The sequence below is a fragment of the Oncorhynchus mykiss genome, chromosome 17 (assembly GCF_013265735.2).
Source record: "Oncorhynchus mykiss isolate Arlee chromosome 17, USDA_OmykA_1.1, whole genome shotgun sequence".
In the NCBI taxonomy this organism is placed as follows: domain Eukaryota; kingdom Metazoa; phylum Chordata; class Actinopteri; order Salmoniformes; family Salmonidae; genus Oncorhynchus; species Oncorhynchus mykiss.
In genome coordinates this window covers 43,444,873-43,467,513 of record NC_048581.1, presented here as the reverse complement: position 1 = coordinate 43,467,513, position 22,641 = coordinate 43,444,873, and the positions used below count along the sequence as shown (strand labels likewise).

Below are 22,641 nucleotides of genomic sequence, written 5' to 3'. Positions count from 1 at the left end.
GCGTTCGTTCTAGGGAACAATGGAGGAAGAAGAAATCAAAGCTACTTACTTACATGCGCGGGAACACACTCAAATACTGAGCTATGTTGAACACAATGCCCAACTGTGATGTCCCACTCTTCACATTGATTGGTGTTGTTCTACTTGTTGTTGTTGTTGCACCTGATTCAACTCTTTCAATCAGCTGTGCCTCTCCAGGGCTACCACAAAAAATGGCTACTCTACCCCTGCCTGGAGTTGGAAACACTGAACTAGTAGGATTCAACCCACTGCAGTTGCCAGTCACACCTAATAGAGATAGGCTTTAAAACCTCAAATAGTGTCACAAGTACAAAGGAGAAACAAAGTGCAACTACGGGAAACAAATACACAAGGAATGCCACAAACCTATAAGGGGTCCGTAATGTCACCTCAGCAGTCATGTAGCTCTTGAAGGCCATGTAATAACGTCATTCTTCTTTTTCTTCCCTAACAGGATCCAGGTGGCCATGGGAAGGGTGGTGATACCTCTGCAAGCTGAAACGCAGTAAAACATTCTCAGACACCCACCCAACACACCAACAATAAAGGGATCATTTTCCTATGCGTACAGAGGTGATAGGGATGTGCAAATATTGTATGGTACTTTTTTCAAAAAACAATAACATAGCCTTATATTACGGAATAGTGGTATGAGGTGGATCCTTTATAGGCCAGAGAGCCTCAGCTGTTGCATTGAATGATCTCAACAGGTCATTTCAAAGGGGAAAATGAGGCCCAAGGGCACATACTGGCGATTGACCATCGGTGCAGTTGATTCACATCTCAGATGTGACTAGGTATCATCTTACAACTTATTGTTGCCATAATTGTCTCTTACGTGCACTTAGTGGCTGCCGGCCCTCGGTTTAGTACATCGAGCAACAGAGGTTGCCTTTTAGGAGAATGACTGACAAGCGTTCAACTAGCTGGGATGCAGCTAGTGTCATCAAAGCACTTTGTCAATAGCAAGTTAGAAGAAATAGGTTAAGGTTACGAAAGGCTTAGGCTTACCCCAAATGTCACGTCCGTTCGTAGCTGTACTCCGTGTAGGCACAACAAGTCATCACACAGAGAGCACACTTGAAGCACAACTGCACTGCCTGGAAGGCCGCAACGGACTGAATTGGAATCCCTCAAACAGCACGCTAACTACATTCCGCTTTATGATGTCACAGTCAGCCCTCGGAACACTGGTCCTCAACAATCTCAAACACCTTGGATACCCAAGCCAAACATTCTCGAATCACTCACATTCAACAAATCAACCAGGGCGAAGAAGGCTGCCAGGATTGATGCTGAAAAGCTAACCTCCTTCACAGAGCAACATCATAGGACTGGAGTTGTGTTCAACAGCTTGCGTTCCCCTATTATCAAGGGCTTAGTTCCTCTATAGGCTACAGTGCAGATACTTCACATGCAGAGTACAACAACAAATAACAAGGGCCTGTTACCACCACCCTATAGGCTAGGAGTTGAACTTGGACCACAATGACATTGGTAGTAATTAGCCTGCAGCATAAATGACAGCTCCCTAACGGGGACATAAAGTGGAAATGAAGTGCGACATAGAGGAAAAGTCCTAATCCTAATCAAATAGACACATTTTTTTAATTTTTATTTTTATTTATTTCACCAGGTAGGCAAGTTGAGAACAAGTTCTCATTTACAATTGCGACCTGGCCAGATTAAGCAAAGCAGTTCGACACATACAACGACCCAGACTTACACATGGAGTAAAACAAACATACATCAATAATACAGTATAAACAAGTCTATATACGATGTGAGCAAATGAGGTGAGATAAGGGATAAAGGCAAAAAAGCCCATGGTGGCAAAGTAAATACAATATAGCAAGTAAACACTGGAATGGTACATTTGCCATGGAAGACATGTGCAAAGTAGAAATAAAATAATGGGGTGCAAAGGAGCAAAATAAATAATTTCATTAAATACAGTAGGGAAGAGGTAGTTGTTTGGCCTAAATTATAGGTGGGCTATGTACAGGTTGCAGTAATCTGTGAGCTGCTCTGACAGTTGGTGCTTAAAGCTAGTGAGGGAGATAAGTGTTTCCAGTTTCAGAGATTTTTGTAGTTCGTTCCAGTCATTGGCAGCAGAGAACTGGAAGGAGAGGCGGCCAAGAAAGAATGGGTTTTGGGGGTGACTAGAGAGATATACATACACCTGTTTACAGATGTCGGAAATGCTTGTGTTACTAGCTCCAACAGCACAGTAAGATCTAACCATGTTCCAACATTCCACACAATACACCCAAATGCAATTGGAATACATCATATATGGACGAGCAATGTCAGACCGTCCGTAGACTAACATACCTTACAATACAATACTTTATATATCCACATGACATGAGCTATGCAAACCACCTCCACGTTAGGAATGTGCCCAGTGATATCTAACACAAACACACACCCTCCGTGGAACCCACATGGCAAGACAGGAAGGAAGACATGCAGGAGTGCTCATGAAGAGACCGGAATCATCTCCAATCAAGTGAACAATGTCAAAGGAATAGGGCAAGTCATATAGATAGGGAGGCATTTCACCGCCACCCGCTGGACCACAAGTCATTTTGCCAACACTGGCTCATCATTCAAAGCCACATAGGGAGGGATCTTAACACCACCTGCTGGATCAGAAGTGCCACTCACAATGGCCACACAGACCATTTCTCCCTCAACCTGATGCAATTGTCACAACAAGTATGTGCTCAAAATCAACATTAACTACAACAGATCATCAAATAGGCAAACACATGCTCATGTAGAGTACCTCAAATTATACAGTTACTTTGTCACCAAACCTAATCTGTCATTCATCTACAAATACATGCTCTTCTAAAGCCACAATGCAATGTTCACATGGTACATTTCATTTCTTACAATCTATGTCACTATTACTTCATTTGACTGCTCTTAAATCATATTCACTTAACCCTTTTCTTCACCTGCTGATTTTCTGCTGCTTTTGTCTCTTGCAGATTTGGACGTCATGTGAATCTATGTTTTCTCAAGTATCAAAAGAGAGTAAGTTACATTGACCTACTTTATGAAAAACGGAATGGTACTTTCTCTCTAGCCTAGTGCACTCTTTATCTGTAAGCTCCCTACTGGTGTAGGTAGCTAAAAAAAAAAAAGGTACAGATGCCAGTACCCCCATGTAGCCTATAGAACTTGATCTCGACGACCACATTTACACCAATGCACCCCGACAATCGGTTGGTGGTCGGAATCAAGTGGATGATTCTGGGACCAATTACAGGATGAGGGGTGTACTGAACTGTGCCTATAGCATGTCAAAAATCCCTCCAACGGGAAATAGGCCTTGGCAAATGGCCAGGGCGCTGTCTTTTTCAGCACCACGGAGCTCCGCTATTACCTGTCTCATGAGTGAAGATGCAACAGCAGACAATTCCTGCTCTTTTGTCTGAGATGACACACTTTAGCCGTGTCATTGCTGCATTTAACTGGCCAGCCTGTATTTAGGGCCTTTACTTTGTCGTATCATTTGGTCAAGGGGTTTCGATTCCTCAGCAAATCTTCTTGGAAAAATGACTAAATCCCACATCAGAAGTCGACTTCAAATCACGCCAAAGACACACGACTCTACTCTACTTTTTTCGACCACCTTTCACTTGCGGCCGGACAGAGATTATATCATTTACTTTCAATAGCTTAGTCAGTCGCATGAATTATGGGGTGCACACAGCTAACGTTGTAATGATCGGATCAAAACATGGATTTTTGGGGCCATCGAGGAATGTCACATGGGCCAGAAATCATTGAATGGCCATTTCACAAAGGAATAGACAGACTCTAGCATGTTACATTTCCAAGAGCAATTGGAATGCGAAAAAACACAACGTGCCCCACTTGGGGAACCCGAGGACCGAGTTTGGAAACGCTGGCCTGAAGATCAAATACCAATAGGGGAGCCACTATGACGTGCTCACACGCTGACAGTACCAGCGTTTAACCACTAGATGGCCTCCGTGCTCCACGGTAAACTGTTCCCATCTCATCAGCGGCACTTTCAAAGTCAGTTGTTCTTAGCTACATAGTGACCATTTTTGACACTTTTTGCCCTATTCATTACTATCACTCATTACTGCTAGTGTATTTTTCCCCTCTTCTACTCTAGGCATACATCTAATCACATATAGAGAGCGTTATTGAAACGACTCAAGTCAGTTAAGAACCAACTCTTATTACAATCACAGGACGGTGGTGATACAGCCTGGAATCGAACCACGGTTCTGTAGTGACTCGAGAACAGGGAACATACACGGTGGGAAGGGGCGTGTACAAATGGAACAATTGTGCCTTTTTGACTGAAATATGGAGTTGGCTCTTAAAAGAGCCTTTGGGGATTTTGGAGATCAGGTCATCGTTTATGCGCGCTCTCCGCGAATACGACGGGCCAGCTGGATGTCCTTGGGCATGATGGTCACCCTCTTGGCGTGGAGGCGCACAGGTTGGTGTCCTCGAACAGGCCGACCAGTAAGCCTCGCTTGCCTCCTGCAGGGCCATCACTGCGGAACTCTGGAGCGCAGGTCGGTCTTAAAGTCCTGGGCAATTTCTCGCACCAGGCGCTGGAAAGGCAGTTTGCGGATCAAGCAGCTCAGTGGACTTCTGGTAACGACGGATCTCTCTAAGAGCCACGGTGCCGGGCCTGTAACGGTGAGGCTTCTTTCACGCCGCCGGTGGCCGGGGCGCTCTTGCGCGCAGCCTTGGTGGCGAGCTGCTTCCTGGGTGCTTTGCCACCGGTGGATTTGCGAGCGGTTTGCTTGGTTCTGGCCATGGCGCTAGCTAGCTTCCTTCTTTCACAGTCGGAGTATAGCCTCAAAATGCCTATGTGAAGTTTATAAAGCCGGCAGCGGCGTCTGCTCATTGGTCACCATCTCCGCACCGCCCTGATTGGCCCGTTGCGGAGGCCTCCTCCGCCGCCCATTGGACGGGAGGCTCGGCCTCTCCGTGCCGCCCCAAAATGCAACCCCCACCCTCGCCGAGGCGCGCTTGGGTCTTTTGTTAGGGCCGCGAGCAACGTTACACTTGACGCGCAATAATGCTCTCATTCTAGCCTACTAGTTGTTATCCTTCATTTAGGCCTCATGTGGGCACTTGATACGGTGCCGTCTATATGTGTGTGTATCTAACACGCCAAATAATTGGCCAGGCATAGAAAGGACACTTTGCGCTTTTGTTGAGCTAGGTGGTTGGCTCTTAAAAGAGCCTTTGGGGGTTGAGTAGTCAAGTTGCAGCCTCACCAGCGATTTTACTTGGCTTTGACGGCCTTCTCAGTCTTCTTGGGGAGCAGCACTGCCTGGATGTTGGGCAGAACACCACCCTGCGCGATGGTCACGCCGCCAAGCAGTTTGTTCAGCTCCTCGTCGTTACGGACTGCCAGCTGCAGGTGACGGGGGATGATACGAGTCTTCTTGTTGTCACGGGCAGCGTTTCCGGCCAACTCCAGGATCTCAGCAGTCAGGTACTCGAGCACTGCGGCCAGGTACACTGGTGCGCCAGCGCCCACACGCTCGGCGTAGTTGCCTTTACGCAGCAGCCTGTGCACACGGCCCACGGGGAACTGGAGCCCGGCACGGGATGAACGTGTCTTTGCCTTCGCCCTGGCCTTGCCTCCGGTTTTGCCTCTTCCGCTCATATTGGTAGCTTCAGTATGTCACAGAAAGTCTGAATGAGCCGCTGGCCACCTCGAGAGTCTTACTTATACCTCGCCACAAAAGCCATCGATTGGCCACCGGACCGGTGTGGCCTTATCCAATTGGAGTGAGGGAGGGACAGACAGACAGGCAGTCAGCCCTAAGCCCGCCCCCACCCACCCGCCCGCAGGCAGGCAGGCAGCAGAGTGACGAGGGCTAGGCTACTCTGTTTCCCTCCGACTTTTGTTACTTTTTCACGTTGGCGGGAGCGCCAAAGTGACAACTCAAATCACTGAAACATGTATCAATCAATTCGAGAGTGGCTCATAATACAAATGGCTGCTGTCCAACCCACTATAGTATGTATGCTATTATTATCAGGATCAATGTGACATGCCAATTCTAACACATCACAACAATGTTGACTGGTGAGGGTGCTGCACTCTTGAGTGACAAATGTAAAGCCATTTAGCCACTCCAAAATGTGGTGCGTAAAAGTCATTCATTTCATTTATTTGCACCACGGGTAGGTAGGTGGAATGGAATGACATGCGCTTTTATGGAAAGAGGTGGGTGGCTCTTAAAAGAGCCTTTTGTGGTAACAACATGTGTCGAGTAGAAAGAACACTGTTTGTAATAGGTTTACTTCTTCTTGGGGGCTGCCTTCTTGGCCTTGGCCGCCTTGGGCTTGGCGGCTTTGGGCTTCGCTGCCTTGGTAGCCTTCTTGGGGCTCTTGGCCGCTTTCTTGGCCGCTGCGGCGGGCTTCTTCACCTTCTTTGGGCTCTTGGCGGCCTTTTTGGGTGTAGCGGGCTTCTTGGCCTTCTTGGGGGACTTCTTTGCGGCCACGGCCTTCTTGGCTGCTACCCTTCTTGGGCTTCTTGCGGCGGCGGGCTTCTTGGCGGCCACCTTCTTAGCTTTGGGGGCTGCGGCTTTCTTGGCGGGCTTCTTTGCATCGACGGCCTTCTTGTTGAGCTTGAATGGAGCCGGAAGCACCGGTGCCCTTAGTCCTGGACCAGGGTGCCCTTGGTGACGAGGCTCTTGACGGCGATCTTGACACGGGAGTTGTTCTTCTCCACGTCGTAGCCGCCTGCCGCCAGAGACTTCTTGAGCGCGGCCAGGGACACGCCGCTCCTCTCCTTGGAGGCGGACACCGCCTTGACGATGAGCTTCGCCTACGCTGGGTCCCGCTTTCTTGGGCTTGGCTGCTGCCTTCTTCTTGGGTGCCTTGGCCGGCGCGGCGGCGGCTGGGTGCTGGTGCGACTTCTGCCATGTCTGTCGTTCGGTCCGGTAAACACACACACTTACAACACTACGGTAGTCTGTGAGGAGGAGTACTTTGCTGTAGACGCTGCTCTGCGCTATTGAAGCTCCACACCGTGCAGGGGGCTGGCCTTAAACGCGACATGAGAACCATGTAGACTCAAGCCACCCAGCTCGGCTTCTCCGGCTGGCCAAATGCTCTTTCACTTGTGTTTTCTGGTCGCCAATATCGGGCCAAAAGTCACCGACGGAGCCGCGTTTTTGGCCCAAAAGCGAAACGGCCCAGCGAGCAGACTTGTGTCCGTTCAGAATAAAGTCATGTGGGCTGCAGAAGCCCCGTGCATTTTGCTGCGACTCGCTCAAAACCTCACCGTTCGACTGTCGGGTGGAGCGGTGCGCACTGCTTTTCCTGTGCTATTTGTCTCCTAAATGGCCTAAAAGTGCATCCGATTGCGAGCACCATTGATTGTGGAGTGAGCCGAGATGTCTGGCAAGGGAATCAAATGGTTTGGCGTCCCCTGATGTGCTCCTTGGTGTTTTAAAGGAGAGCTCTTTTGGGGACCTTAAAACACATGCACTTGTGAGGCCTGGCTGAGACTAGTTTCACGTTGTATTCGTCATGTGTCCAGGAGGCAAACGAGAAATCATACACTGTCCAACGACATGCTTACTTGCACTTTGTGTGTGTGTGTGTGTGATGTTTTATTAGTATGAGTTATTAGTTGGATTTGGAGCCTGTGTGTTTTCTTGTGCTAGGTAGTCTCTCTCTCTGTCTGTGTGTCTCTTTCAAAAGCGTGTCAGAGAGAGAGAGAGAGAGAGAGAGAGAGAGATAGGCTTGTGGCCTTCTCGCAGTCCTTCCTCGCTTGACTCCGCAGCGTGACTCACTCGTGCCGGTCTTTGTGTCTGTGGGTCTTGGTGTCTGGCTGTGCGGCCGGCGCTATGGAGGCTGGCGCCCCATGTGCTTGTCCGCCCTGATACTAGGCCTAGAGAGAGAGATTTGGAGCCTCTTCTTCTCTCTCCTCCTCCCTCTTGTACAGGTGTGTGTAAGGGATGTGAAACGGCTAGTTTCAATCGGTGACGTCACTTGCTCTGAGACTGTTGTTGATGATGTGTGCAGAGGGTCCCTGGTTCGGCCTAAAGTTATACTGTTACACAGGCTCCAGTCATCGGAGCACGAGTGGAATCCCACTCACTGTGTTATACTGCCATGCACACATTCCTACCCTGTTCATGTCAGCATCATTTATTCCCTCTCCCCCCTTTTTGACATGTCCTCCACACACACACACACATATGGATTTGCTTTTTCACTGACAGGGTTGGGTGGCTCTTAAAAGAGCCTTTGGGTTACTACAGCACTCCAAATGGGCTGTTTACTTGGAGCTGGTGTACTTGGTCACGGCCTTGGTGCCCTCGGAACACTGCGTGCTTGGCCAGCTCTCCGGGGAGCAGCAGGCGCACTGCGGTCTGGATCTCCCTGGAGGTGATGGTGGAACGCTTGTTGTAGTGGGCCAGGCGAGACGACTCTCCGGCGATACGCTCGAAGATGTCGTTCACGAACGAGTTCATGATTCCCATGGCCTTGGAGGAGATGCCGGTATCGGGGTGGACCTGCTTCAGGACTTTGTACACGTAAATGGCGTAGCTCTCCTTCCTCGACTTTCGGCGTTTCTTGCCGCCTTTCCCTGCGGTCTTGGTGACGGCTTTCTTGGAGCCCTTCTTGGGCGCGGACTTTGCTGGCTCGGGCATGATGCTGATGTCTCGCTGCTTCTCACAAACGAATGAGGGGGTGGAGAGCCCTTTCCCTCTTATGAAGACGAAGCTAAGCTAATTCGCCGGCCGTGGACACACCCCTGCTTTCTCATAGGCGCCCCTGCCATTTGCCCAGTGGAGCTGAGCGCGCATAAGAGCCTTCCACTCAGAGGCTTGCTTCCCTAACAAAGACCATAGCCTATGCTCTGTCACTGGTGGGGAATGGTGTGTTTCCAAAAAAGTCCTACAATGGCCAAAAATAAGGCTCCCCTTTTTGGTACTTGGTGGGGATTTCCCAGCCGTGGTGCCTTTATTTCGGGTGTCTCGTAATACGGACTGTACGCAAAGCCTGCACTGAACATAGCCTCCCTCCTGTCATGAACACTCCCTCCCTGTCCACTCAAGAGTGGCTCATGGTTTAATACGACTGTAGGCAAAGCCTGCACTGAACATAGCCTCCTGTCACGAATACTCCCTCCCTGTCCACTCAAGAGTGGCTCATGGTTTCCTACGATAATGGATTTGACCCTTTTGAAGCGGATGTGGGTGGCTCTTAAAAGAGCCTTTGGGTTCAAGTCGGGATGTTGACGTTCCGAGAAGAGTGCGTTTAACCGCCGAAACCGTACAGGGTGCGTCCCTGGCGTTTCAGAGCGTAGACCACGTCCATGGCCGTAACGGTCTTCCTCTTGGCGTGCTCGGTGTAGGTGACGGCGTCACGGATCACGTTCTCAAGGAACACCTTCAGGACACCGCGGGTCTCCTCGTAGATCAGCCCGGAGATACGCTTCACGCCGCCACGGCGAGCCAGACGGCGAATGGCGGGCTTGGTGATTCCCTGGATGTTATCGCGGAGAACCTTACGGTGACGCTTAGCGCCTCCTTTTCCGAGTCCCTTGCCGCCTTTACCTCTTCCAGACATCGTGTGTTCGCTAGCTGAGTTCAAGTGAATTAATGACGTAATTTTCGGTGCTCGGGTGCTCTTATTATCTGCGTTTGGTGGACCTGATTGAAGCCAGTGGCACAGAAAGCGCGCGCTTTTGCCTGGCCTCTGCTGCAAAGGGGAGGGCAGGGCGTTCGTTCTAGGGAACAATGGAGGAAGAAGAAATCAAAGCTACTTACTTACATGCGCGGGAAACACACTCAAATACTGAGCTATGTTGAACACAAGGCCCAACTGTGATGTCCCACTCTTCACATTGATTGGTGTTGTTCTACTTGTTGTTGTTGTTGCACCTGATTCAACTCTTTCAATCAGCTGTGCCTCTCCAGGGCTACCACAAAAAATGGCTACTCTACCCCTGCCTGGAGTTGGGAAACACTGAACTAGTAGGATTCAACCCACTGCAGTTGCCAGTCACACCTAATAGAGATAGGCGTTAAAACCTCAAATAGTGTCACAAGTACAAAGGAGAAACAAAGTGCAACATACGGGAAACAAATACACAAGGAATGCCACAAACCCTATAAGGGGTCCGTAATGTCACCTCAGCAGTCATGTAGCTCTTGAAGGCCATGTAATAACGTCATTCTTCTTTTTCTTCCCTAGACAGGATCCAGGTGGCCATGGGAAGGGTGGTGATACCTCTGCAAGCTGAAACGCAGTAAAACATTCCTCAGACACCCACCCAACACACACACAATAAAGGGATCATTTTCCTATGCGTACAGAGGTGATAGGGATGTGCAAATATTGTATGGTACTTTTTTCAAAAAACAATAACATAGCCTTATATTACGGAAATAGTGGTATGAGGTGGATCCTTTATAGGCCAGAGAGCCTCAGCTGTTGCATTGAATGATCTCAACAGGTCATTTCAAAGGGGACAAATGAGGCCCAAGGGCACATACTGGCGATTGACCAATCGGTGCAGTTGATTCACATCTCAGATGTGACTAGGTATCATCTTACAACTTATTGTTGCCATAATTGTCTCTTACGTGCACTTAGTGGCTGCCGGCCCTCGGTTTAGTACATCGAGCAACAGAGGTTGCCTTTTAGGAGAATGACTGACAAGCGTTCAACTAGCTGGGATGCAGCTAGTGTCATCAAAGCACTTTGTCATAGCAAGTTAGAAGAAATAGGTTAAGGTTACGAAAAGGCTTAGGCTTACCCCAAATGTCACGTCCGTTCGTAGCTGTACTCCGTGTAGGCACAACAAGTCATCACACAGAGAGCACACTTGAAGCACAACTGCACTGCCTGGAAGGCCGCAACGGACTGAATTGGAATCCCTCAAACAGCACGCTAACTACATTCCGCTTTATGATGTCACAGTCAGCCCCTCGGAACACTGGTCCTCAACAATCTCAAACACCTTGGATACCCAAGCCAAACATTCTCGAATCACTCACATTCACAAATCAACCAGGGCGAAGAAGGCTGCCAGGAATTGAATGCTGAAAAGCTAACCTCCTTCACAGAGCAACATCATAGGACTGGGAGTTTGTGTTCAACAGCTTGCGTTCCCCTATTATCAAGGGCTTAGTTCCTCTATAGGCTACAGTGCAGATACTTCACATGCAGAGTACAACAACAAATAACAGAGGGCCTGTTACCACACCCTATAGGCTAGGAGTTGAACTTGGACCACAATGACATTGGTAGTAATTAGCCTGCAGCATAAATGACAGCTCCCTAACGGGGACATAAAGTGGAAATGGAAGTGCGACACATAGAGGAAAAGTCCTAATCCTAATCAAATAGACACATTTTTTTAAATTTTTATTTTTATTTATTTCACCAGGTAGGCAAGTTGAGAACAAGTTCTCATTTACAATTGCGACCTGGCCAAGATTAAGCAAAGCAGTTCGACACATACAACGACACAGACTTACACATGGAGTAAAAACAAACATACAGTCAATAATACAGTATAAACAAGTCTATATACGATGTGAGCAAATGAGGTGAGATAAGGGAGGTAAAGGCAAAAAAAAGCCCATGGTGGCAAAGTAAATACAATATAGCAAGTAAAACACTGGAATGGTACATTTGCAATGGAAGACATGTGCAAAGTAGAAATAAAAATAATGGGGTGCAAAGGAGCAAAATAAATAATTTCATTAAATACAGTAGGGAAAGAGGTAGTTGTTTGGCCTAAATTATAGGTGGGCTATGTACAGGTGCAGTAATCTGTGAGCTGCTCTGACAGTTGGTGCTTAAAGCTAGTGAGGGAGATAAGTGTTTCCAGTTCAGAGATTTTTGTAGTTCGTTCCAGTCATTGGCAGCAGAGAACTGGAAGGAGAGGCGGCCAAAGAAAGAATTGGTTTTGGGGGTGACTAGAGAGATATACATACACCTGTTTAGCAGATGTCGGGAAATGCTTGTGTTACTAGCTCCAACAGCACAGTAAGATCTAACCATGTTCCAACATTCCACACAATACACCCAAATGCAATTGGAATACATCAATATATGGACGAGCAATGTCAGACCGTCCGTAGACTAACATACCTTACAATACAATACTTTATATATCCACATGACATGAGCTATGCAAACCACCTCCACGTTAGGAATGTGCCCAGTGATATCTAACAAAAACACACACCTCCGTGGAACCCACATGGCAAGACAGGAAGGAAGACATGCAGGAGTGCTCATGAAGAAGACCGGAATCATCTCCAATCAAGTGAACAATGTCAAAGGAATAGGGCAAGTCATATAGATAGGGAGGCATTTCACCGCCACCCGCTGGACCACAAGTCATTTTGCCAACACTGGCTCATCATTCAAAGCCACATAGGGAGGGATCTTAACACCACCTGCTGGATCAGAAGTGCCACTCACAATGGCCACACAGACCATTTCTCCCTCAACCTGATGCAATTGTCACAACAAGTATGTGCTCAAAATCAAACATTAACTACAACAGATCATCAAATAGGCAAACACATGCTCATGTAGAGTACCTCAAATTATACAGTTACTTTGTCACCAAACCTAATCTGTCATTCATCTACAAATACATGCTCTTCTAAAGCCACAATGCAATGTTCACATGGTACATTTCATTTCTTACAATCTATGTCACTATTACTTCATTTGACTGCTCTTAAATCATATTCACTTAACCCTTTTCTTCACCTGCTGATTTTCTGCTGCTTTTGTCTCTTGCAGATTTGGACGTCATGTGAATCTATGTTTCTCAAGTATCAAAAGAGAGTAAGTTACATTGACCTACTTTATGAAAAACGGAATGGTACTTTTCTCTCTAGCCTAGTGCACTCTTTATCTGTAAGCTCCCCTACTGGTGTAGGTAGCTAAAAAAAAAAAAGGTACAGATGCCAGTACCCCATGTAGCCTATAGAACTTGATCTCGACGACCACATTTTACACCAATGCACCCCGACAATCGGTTGGTGGTCGGGAATCAAGTGGATGATTCTGGGACCAATTACAGGATGAGGGGTGTACTGAACTGTGCCTATAGCATGTCAAAAATCCCTCCAACGGGAAATAGGCCTTGGCAAATGGCCAGGGGCGCTGTCTTTTTCAGCACCACGGAGCTCCGCTATTACCTGTCTCATGAGTGAAGATGCAACAGCAGACAATTCCTGCTCTTTTGTCCTGAGATGACACACTTTAGCCGTGTCATTGCTGCATTTAACTGGCAGCCTGTATTTAGGGCCTTTACTTTGTCGTATCATTTGGTCAAGGGGTTTCGATTCCTCAGCAAATCTTCTTGGAAAAATGAACTAAATCCCACATCAGAAGTCGACTTCAAATCACGCCAAAGACACACGACTCTACTCTACTTTTTTTCGACCACCTTTCACTTGCGCCGGACAGAGATATATCATTTTACTTTCAATAGCTTAGTCAGTCGCATGAATTATGGGGTGCACACAGCTAACGTTGTAATGATCGGATCAAAACATGGATTTTTGGGGCCATCGAGGAATGTCACATGGGCCAGAAATCATTGAATGGCCATTTTCACAAAGGAATAGACAGACTCTAGCATGTTACATTCCAAGAGCAATTGGAATCGAAAAAACACAACGTGCCCCACTTGGGGACCCGAGGACCGAGTTTGGGAAACGCTGGCCTGAAGATCAAATACCAATAGGGAGCCACTATGACGTGCTCACACGCTGACAGTACCAGCGTTTAACCACTAGATGGCCTCCGTGCTCCACGGTAAACTTTTCCCATCTCATCAGCGGCACTTTCAAAGTCAGTTGTTCTTAGCTACATAGTGACCATTTTTGACACTTTTTGCCCTATATCATTACTATCACTCATTACTGCTAGTGTATTTTTCCCCTCTTCTACTCTAGGCATACATCTAATCACATATAGAGAGCGTTATTGAAACGACTCAAGTCAGTTAAGAACCAACTCTTATTTACAATCACGGCCGGTGGTGATACAGCCTGGAATCGAACCACGGTCTGTAGTGACTCGAGAACAGGGAACATACACGGTGGGAAAGGGGCGTGTACAAATGGAACAATTGTGCCTTTTTGACTGAAATATGGAGGTGGCTCTTAAAAGAGCCTTTGGGGGATTTTGGAGATCAGGTCATCGTTTATGCGCGCTCTCCGCGAATACGACGGGCCAGCTGGATGTCCTTGGGCATGATGGTCACCCTCTTGGCGTGGATGGCGCACAGGTTGGTGTCCTCGAACAGGCCGACCAGGTAAGCCTCGCTTGCCTCCTGCAGGGCCATCACTGCGGAACTCTGGAAGCGCAGGTCGGTCTTAAAGTCCTGGGCAATTTCTCGCACCAGGCGCTGGAAAGGCAGTTTGCGGATCAGCAGCTCAGTGGACTTCTGGTAACGACGGATCTCTCTAAGAGCCACGGTGCCGGGCCTGTAACGGTGAGGCTTCTTCACGCCGCCGGTGGCCGGGGCGCTCTTGCGCGCAGCCTTGGTGGCGAGCTGCTTCCTGGGTGCTTTGCCACCGGTGGATTTGCGAGCGGTTTGCTTGGTTCTGGCCATGGCGCTAGCTAGCTTCCTTCTTTCACAGTCGGAGTATAGCCTCAAAATGCCTATGTGAAGTTTATAAAGCCGGCAGCGGCGTCTGCTCATTGGTCACCATCTCCGCACCGCCCTGATTGGCCCGTTGCGGAGGCCTCCTCCGCCGCCCATTGGACGGGAGGCTCGGCCTCTCCGTGCCGCCCCAAAATGCAACCCCCACCCTCGCCGAGGCGCGCTTGGGTCTTTTGTTAGGGCCGCGAGCAACGTTACACTTTACGCGCAATAATGCTCTCATTCTAGCCTACTAGTTGTTATCCTTCATTTAGGCCTCATGTGGGCACTTGATACGGTGCCGTGTATATGTGTGTGTGTGTATCTAACAAACACGCCAAATAGTTGGCCAGGCATAGAAAGGACACTTTGCGCTTTTGTTGAGCTAGGTGGTTGGCTCTTAAAAGAGCCTTTGGGGGTTGAGTAGTCAAGTTGCAGCCGCACCAGCGATTTTACTTGGCTTTGACGGCCTTCTCAGTCTTCTTGGGGAGCAGCACTGCCTGGATGTTGGGCAGAACACCACCCTGCGCGATGGTCACGCCGCCAAGCAGTTTGTTCAGCTCCTCGTCGTTACGGACTGCCAGCTGCAGGTGACGGGGGATGATACGAGTCTTCTTGTTGTCACGGGCAGCGTTTCCGGCCAACTCCAGGATCTCAGCAGTCAGGTACTCGAGCACTGCGGCCAGGTACACTGGTGCGCCAGCGCCCACACGCTCGGCGTAGTTGCCTTTACGCAGCAGCCTGTGCACACGGCCCACGGGGAACTGGAGCCCGGCACGGGATGAACGTGTCTTTGCCTTCGCCCTGGCCTTGCCTCCGGTTTTGCCTCTTCCGCTCATATTGGTAGCTTCAGTATGTCACAGAAAGTCTGAATGAGCCGCTGGCCACCTCGAGAGTCTTACTTATACCTCGCCACAAAAGCCATCGATTGGCCACCGGACCGGTGTGGCCTTATCCAATTGGAGTGAGGGAGGGACAGACAGACAGGCAGTCAGCCCTAAGCCCGCCCCCACCCACCCGCCCGCAGGCAGGCAGGCAGCAGAGTGACGAGGGCTAGGCTACTCTGTTTCCCTCCGACTTTTGTTACTTTTTCACGTTGGCGGGAGCGCCAAAGTGACAACTCAAATCACTGAAACATGTATCAATCAATTCGAGAGTGGCTCATAATACAAATGGCTGCTGTCCAACCCACTATAGTATGTATGCTTATTATTATCAGGATCAATGTGACATGCCAATTCTAACACATCACAACAATGTTGACTGGTGAGGGTGCTGCACTCTTGAGTGACAAATGTAAAGCCATTTAGCCACTCCAAAATGTGGTGCGTAAAAGTCATTCATTTCATTTATTTTGCACCACGGGTAGGTAGGTGGAATGGAATGACATGCGCTTTTATGGAAAGAGGTGGGTGGCTCTTAAAAGAGCCTTTTGTGGTAACAACATGTGTCGAGTAGAAAGAACACTGTTTGTAATAGGTTTACTTCTTCTTGGGGGCTGCCTTCTTGGCCTTGGCCGCCTTGGGCTTGGCGGCTTTGGGCTTCGCTGCCTTGGTAGCCTTCTTGGGGCTCTTGGCCGCTTTCTTGGCCGCTGCGGCGGGCTTCTTCACCTTCTTTGGGCTCTTGGCGGCCTTTTTGGGTGTAGCGGGCTTCTTGGCCTTCTTGGGGGACTTCTTTGCGGCCACGGCCTTCTTGGCTGCTACCTTCTTGGGCTTCTTGGCGGCGGCGGGCTTCTTGGCGGCCACCTTCTTAGCTTTGGGGGCTGCGGCTTTCTTGGCGGGCTTCTTTGCCTCGACGGCCTTCTTGTTGATCTTGAAGGAGCCGGAAGCACCGGTGCCCTTAGTCTGGACCAGGGTGCCCTTGGTGACGAGGCTCTTGACGGCGATCTTGACACGGGAGTTGTTCTTCTCCACGTCGTAGCCGCCTGCCGCCAGAGACTTCTTGAGCGCGGCCAGGGACACGCCGCTCCTCTCCTTGGAGGCGGACACCGCCTTGACGATGAGCTCGCCTACGCTGGGTCCCGCTTTCTTGGGCTTGGCTGCTGCCTTCTTCTTGGGTGCCTTGGCCGGCGCGGCGGCGGCGGGTGCTGGTGCGACTTCTGCCATGTCTGTCGTTCGGTCCGGTAAACACACACACTTACAACACTACGGTAGTCTGTGAGGAGGAGTACTTTGCTGTAGACGCTGCTCTGCGCTATTGAAGCTCCACACCGTGCAGGGGGCTGGCCTTAAACGCGACATGAGAACCATGTAGACTCAAGCCACCCAGCTCGGCTTCTCCGGGCTGGCCAAATGCTCTTTCACTTGTGTTTTCTGGTCGCCAATATCGGGCCAAAAGTCACCGACGGAGCCGCGTTTTTGGCCCAAAAGCGAACGGCCCAGCGAGCAGACTTGTGTCCGTTCAGAATAAAGTCATGTGGGCTGCAGAAGCCCCGTGCATTTTGCTGCGACTCGCTCAAAACCTCACCGTTCGACTGTCGGGTGGAGCGGTGCGCACTGCTTTTCCTGTGCTATTTGTCTCCTAAATGGCCTAAAAGTGCATCCGATTGCGAGCACCATTGATTGTGGAGTGAGCCGAGATGTCTGGCAAGGGAATCAAATGGTTTGGCGTCCCCTGATGTGCTCCTTGGTGTTTTAAAGGAGAGCTCTTTTGGGGACCTTAAAACACATGCACTTGTGAGGCCTGGCTGAGACTAGTTTCACGTTGTATTCGTCATGTGTCCAGGAGGCAAACGAGAAATAATACACTGTCCAACGACATGCTTACTTGCACTTTGTGTGTGTGTGTGTGATGTTTTATTAGTATGAGTTTATTAGTTGGATTTGGAGCCTGTGTGTTTTCTTGTGCTAGGTAGTCTCTCTCTCTGTCTGTGTGTCTCTTTCAAAAGCGTGTCAGAGAGAGAGAGAGAGAGAGAGAGAGAGATAGGCTTGTGGCCTTCTCGCAGTCCTTCCTCGCTTGACTCCGCAGCGTGACTCACTCGTGCCGGTCTTTGTGTCTGTGGGTCTTGGTGTCTGGCTGTGCGGCCGGCGCTATGGAGGCTGGCGCCCCATGTGCTTGTCCGCCCTGATATAGGCCTAGAGAGAGAGAGATTTGGAGCCTCTTCTTCTCTCTCCTCCTCCCTCTTGTACAGGTGTGTGTAAGGGATGTGAAACGGCTAGTTTCAATCGGTGACGTCACTTGCTCTGAGACTGTTGTTGATGATGTGTGCAGAGGGTCCCTGGTTCGGCCTAAAGTTACACTGTTACACAGGCTCCAGTCATCGGAGCACGAGTGGAATCCCACTCACTGCGTTATACTGCCATGCACACATTCCTACCCTGTTCATGTCAGCATCATTTATTCCCTCTCCCCCCTTTTTGACATGTCCTCCACACACACACACACACACACACATATATGGATTTGCTTTTTTCACTGACAGGGTGGGTGGCTCTTAACCTTTTGAGGGCATGGCAGATTTACGCCCCCTTTGGAGAAATTGGGTACCCCTAGTAAACTGAAAAAAACTATATAAAAAATTGCTAATATATGCATATAATAATTATTATTGGATAGAAAACACTCTAAAGCTTCTAAAACCGTTGGAATTATGTCTGTAAGTATAGCAGAACTCACAGGGCATGCATTCTTCCAAACTAGTTTTTGTGGCCATGAAAGTTGGAGCAACTTTGACGTCATGCCCCCACCCTTCCCGACCACTTATGGATCTGGGGACACTTTCCATCTCTTCCACTAGATGTCCTCTTTCTTTGGAGCGTTCAATCGTTCAAATCGCGCGAGAATTGGCCCTATAGGAGTGATTGGAGTAAGTGTCGCAATAAAAAAACCTGTGCGTTAGGGCGCGAATTGGTCACAGCCATTCCTTTGTTCCAGCACTCCTGGGAAGAGCAAACGATGCCCGGTTGAATTGAAGTTTGTTTTGCACGTCTAAAACATCATAAAGCTTGCTTCTGCACTTAGTTTGACCTGTTTAGTCGACATATAATGTGTAATTTTGAAGTTTTGATGCGCAACTTATCCGGACCGGAGGACGTTTTGGGTGCATTTCAGCTGATGTTATTAGCAGTAGCTAATACAAAGACGCAAGACTTGAAACCAAACGATGTATTGGGTAAGTATGAACCCTTCCAGAACATTCTGAACGAAGACCATCGAAGGTAAGGGAATATTTATGCTTAAATCTGTGTTTCTGTTGACTCCAACATTACGTGGAAATGTAGCTTGGAACTGAGCGCTGCCTCAGCATATGAAATAGTGTGCGATTTCTGTAACGTTAAAAATAAATCTAACACAGCGGTTGCATAAAGAAGCAGTGTATCTTTCTAACTATATGTAGAACATGTATATTTAGCCAAAGTTTATGATGTCTATTTACGTTATCTTGCCGAGCTACCTAGGTTTCCTGCGGGCATTTTTGAGTAATTTCTGAACATGAGTACACTGTAAATGGACATTTATGGATATATATGGCATATTATTGAAAAAAAAAAAATGTACTGTGTAACATGTCCTATCACTGTCATCTGATGAAGATTTTCAAAAGGTTAGTGAGCGATTTATTTTTTAATCCTGCTTTTATAATTTTATATTTTCTGGGACAAAATGGCTGCCGCTTGTCTTTGTTTCGGTGGTGGTCTAATATAAATGTGTGGTGTGTTTTCGCCGTAAAACATTTTAAAAATCTGACATGCTGGGTAGATGAACAAGGTGTTTATCTTTCATTTGAGCTATTGGACTTGTTAATGTGTGGAGGTTAAATATTTTTAAGAATATTTTTGCGTTCCATGCGCCACCGTTTGAGCTGAACGGGGGGGAGGGTGTTCCTCCAGAGGAACTCCTGGCATCAAAATTAAGAGAGCCTAAAAGAGCCTTTGGGTTACTACAGCACTCCAAATGGGCTGTTTACTTGGAGCTGGTGTACTTGGTCACGGCCTTGGTGCCCTCGGACACTGCGTGCTTGGCCAGCTCTCCGGGGAGCAGCAGGCGCACTGCGGTCTGGATCTCCCTGGAGGTGATGGTGGAACGCTTGTTGTAGTGGGCCAGGCGAGACGACTCTCCGGCGATACGCTCGAAGATGTCGTTCACGAACGAGTTCATGATTCCCATGGCCTTGGAGGAGATGCCGGTATCGGGGTGGACCTGCTTCAGGACTTTGTACACGTAAATGGCGTAGCTCTCCTTCCTCGACTTTCGGCGTTTCTTGCCGCCTTTCCCTGCGGTCTTGGTGACGGCTTTCTTGGAGCCCTTCTTGGGCGCGGACTTTGCTGGCTCGGGCATGATGCTGATGTCTCGCTGCTTCTCACAAACGAATGAGGGGGTGGAGAGCCCTTTCCCTCTTATGAAGACGAAGCTAAGCTAATTCGCCGGCCGTGGACACACCCCTGCTTTCTCATAGGCGCCCCTGCCATTTGCCCAGTGGAGCTGAGCGCGCATAAGAGCCTTCCACTCAGAGGCTTGCTTCCCTAACAAAGACCATAGCCTATGCTCTGTCACTGGTGGGGAATGGTGTGTTTCCAAAAAAGTCCTACAATGGCCAAAAATAAGGCTCCCCTTTTTGGTACTTGGTGGGGATTTCCCAGCCGTGGTGCCTTTATTTCGGGTGTCTCGTAATACGACTGTACGCAAAGCCTGCACTGAACATAGCCTCCCTCCTGTCATGAACACTCCCTCCCTGTCCACTCAAGAGTGGCTCATGGTTTAATACGACTGTAGGCAAAGCCTGCACTGAACATAGCCTCCTGTCACGAATACTCCCTCCCTGTCCACTCAAGAGTGGCTCATGGTTTCCTACGATAATGGATTTGACCCTTTTGAAGCGGATGTGGGTGGCTCTTAAAAGAGCCTTTGGGTTCAAGTCGGGATGTTGACGTTCCGAGAAGAGTGCGTTTAACCGCCGAAACCGTACAGGGTGCGTCCCTGGCGTTTCAGAGCGTAGACCACGTCCATGGCCGTAACGGTCTTCCTCTTGGCGTGCTCGGTGTAGGTGACGGCGTCACGGATCACGTTCTCAAGGAACACCTTCAGGACACCGCGGGTCTCCTCGTAGATCAGCCCGGAGATACGCTTCACGCCGCCACGGCGAGCCAGACGGCGAATGGCGGGCTTGGTGATTCCCTGGATGTTATCGCGGAGAACCTTACGGTGACGCTTAGCGCCTCCTTTTCCGAGTCCCTTGCCGCCTTTACCTCTTCCAGACATCGTGTGTTCGCTAGCTGAGTTCAAGTGAATTAATGACGTAATTTTCGGTGCTCGGGTGCTCTTATTATCTGCGTTTGGTGGACCTGATTGAAGCCAGTGGCACAGAAAGCGCGCGCTTTTGCCTGGCCTCTGCTGCAAAGGGGAGGGCAGGGCGTTCGTTCTAGGGAACAATGGAGGAAGAAGAAATCAAAGCTACTTACTTACATGCGCGGGAAACACACTCAAATACTGAGCTATGTTGAACACAAGGCCCAACTGTGATGTCCCACTCTTCACATTGATTGGTGTTGTTCTACTTGTTGTTGTTGTTGCACCTGATTCAACTCTTTCAATCAGCTGTGCCTCTCCAGGGCTACCACAAAAAATGGCTACTCTACCCCTGCCTGGAGTTGGGAAACACTGAACTAGTAGGATTCAACCCACTGCAGTTGCCAGTCACACCTAATAGAGATAGGCGTTAAAACCTCAAATAGTGTCACAAGTACAAAGGAGAAACGAAGTGCAACATACGGGAAACAAATACACAAGGAATGCCACAAACCCTATAAGGGGTCCGTAATGTCACCTCAGCAGTCATGTAGCTCTTGAAGGCCATGTAATAACGTCATTCTTCTTTTTCTTCCCTAGACAGGATCCAGGTGGCCATGGGAAGGGTGGTGATACCTCTGCAAGCTGAAACGCAGTAAAACATTCCTCAGACACCCACCCAACACACACACAATAAAGGGATCATTTTCCTATGCGTACAGAGGTGATAGGGATGTGCAAATATTGTATGGTACTTTTTTCAAAAAACAATAACATAGCCTTATATTACGGAAATAGTGGTATGAGGTGGATCCTTTATAGGCCAGAGAGCCTCAGCTGTTGCATTGAATGATCTCAACAGGTCATTTCAAAGGGGACAAATGAGGCCCAAGGGCACATACTGGCGATTGACCAATCGGTGCAGTTGATTCACATCTCAGATGTGACTAGGTATCATCTTACAACTTATTGTTGCCATAATTGTCTCTTACGTGCACTTAGTGGCTGCCGGCCCTCGGTTTAGTACATCGAGCAACAGAGGTTGCCTTTTAGGAGAATGACTGACAAGCGTTCAACTAGCTGGGATGCAGCTAGTGTCATCAAAGCACTTTGTCATAGCAAGTTAGAAGAAATAGGTTAAGGTTACGAAAAGGCTTAGGCTTACCCCAAATGTCACGTCCGTTCGTAGCTGTACTCCGTGTAGGCACAACAAGTCATCACACAGAGAGCACACTTGAAGCACAACTGCACTGCCTGGAAGGCCGCAACGGACTGAATTGGAATCCCTCAAACAGCACGCTAACTACATTCCGCTTTATGATGTCACAGTCAGCCCCTCGGAACACTGGTCCTCAACAATCTCAAACACCTTGGATACCCAAGCCAAACATTCTCGAATCACTCACATTCACAAATCAACCAGGGCGAAGAAGGCTGCCAGGAATTGAATGCTGAAAAGCTAACCTCCTTCACAGAGCAACATCATAGGACTGGGAGTTTGTGTTCAACAGCTTGCGTTCCCCTATTATCAAGGGCTTAGTTCCTCTATAGGCTACAGTGCAGATACTTCACATGCAGAGTACAACAACAAATAACAGAGGGCCTGTTACCACACCCTATAGGCTAGGAGTTGAACTTGGACCACAATGACATTGGTAGTAATTAGCCTGCAGCATAAATGACAGCTCCCTAACGGGGACATAAAGTGGAAATGGAAGTGCGACACATAG

General features: G+C 48.8%; 2 protein-coding genes, 1 long non-coding RNA gene and 1 pseudogene across 3 annotated transcripts; 1 reads left to right on the top strand and 3 right to left on the bottom strand.

The window, feature by feature from the left end:
* The first annotated feature begins 470 nt into the window (after window positions 1-470).
* LOC118940466 lies at window positions 471-21,537 on the top strand. The gene is made up of 3 exons (XR_005036984.1): window positions 471-526; window positions 12,832-12,876; window positions 21,512-21,537. It is a non-coding gene; the product is annotated as an uncharacterized LOC118940466 (long non-coding RNA).
* LOC118940464 lies at window positions 8,311-8,771 on the bottom strand (annotated as a pseudogene).
* LOC118940465 lies at window positions 9,258-21,593 on the bottom strand. The gene is made up of 5 exons (XM_036949948.1): window positions 20,592-21,593; window positions 19,826-19,836; window positions 17,352-17,358; window positions 14,326-14,675; window positions 9,258-9,644 (listed from the first exon to the last, which is right to left on the bottom strand). Exons 1-5 carry the CDS (start codon window positions 20,882-20,884, stop codon window positions 9,319-9,321), a joined length of 987 nt encoding a protein of 328 aa, XP_036805843.1. The 5' UTR covers window positions 20,885-21,593; the 3' UTR covers window positions 9,258-9,318.
* LOC118940460 (histone H1-like) lies at window positions 15,081-16,960 on the bottom strand. Its single transcript, XM_036949943.1, has one exon. The coding sequence runs from the start codon at window positions 16,789-16,791 to the stop codon at window positions 16,168-16,170; it is 624 nt and encodes a 207-aa protein (XP_036805838.1). The 5' UTR covers window positions 16,792-16,960; the 3' UTR covers window positions 15,081-16,167.
* Window positions 21,594-22,641: the final 1,048 nt, after the last annotated feature.

Bases quoted from the DNA above. Each gene is read 5' to 3' on its own strand.
- LOC118940460 (XM_036949943.1), bottom strand. From the start codon at position 16,791: ATGGCAGAAGTCGCACCAGCACCCGCCGCCGCCGCGCCGGCCAAGGCA.
- LOC118940465 (XM_036949948.1), bottom strand. From the start codon at position 20,884: ATGTCTGGAAGAGGTAAAGGCGGCAAGGGACTCGGAAAAGGAGGCGCT. The intron at 9,645-14,325 runs GCGCCATCCACG...ACTTGAACTCAG, and splicing joins GTTCGAGGACACCAACCTGT to CTAGCGAACACACGATGTCT.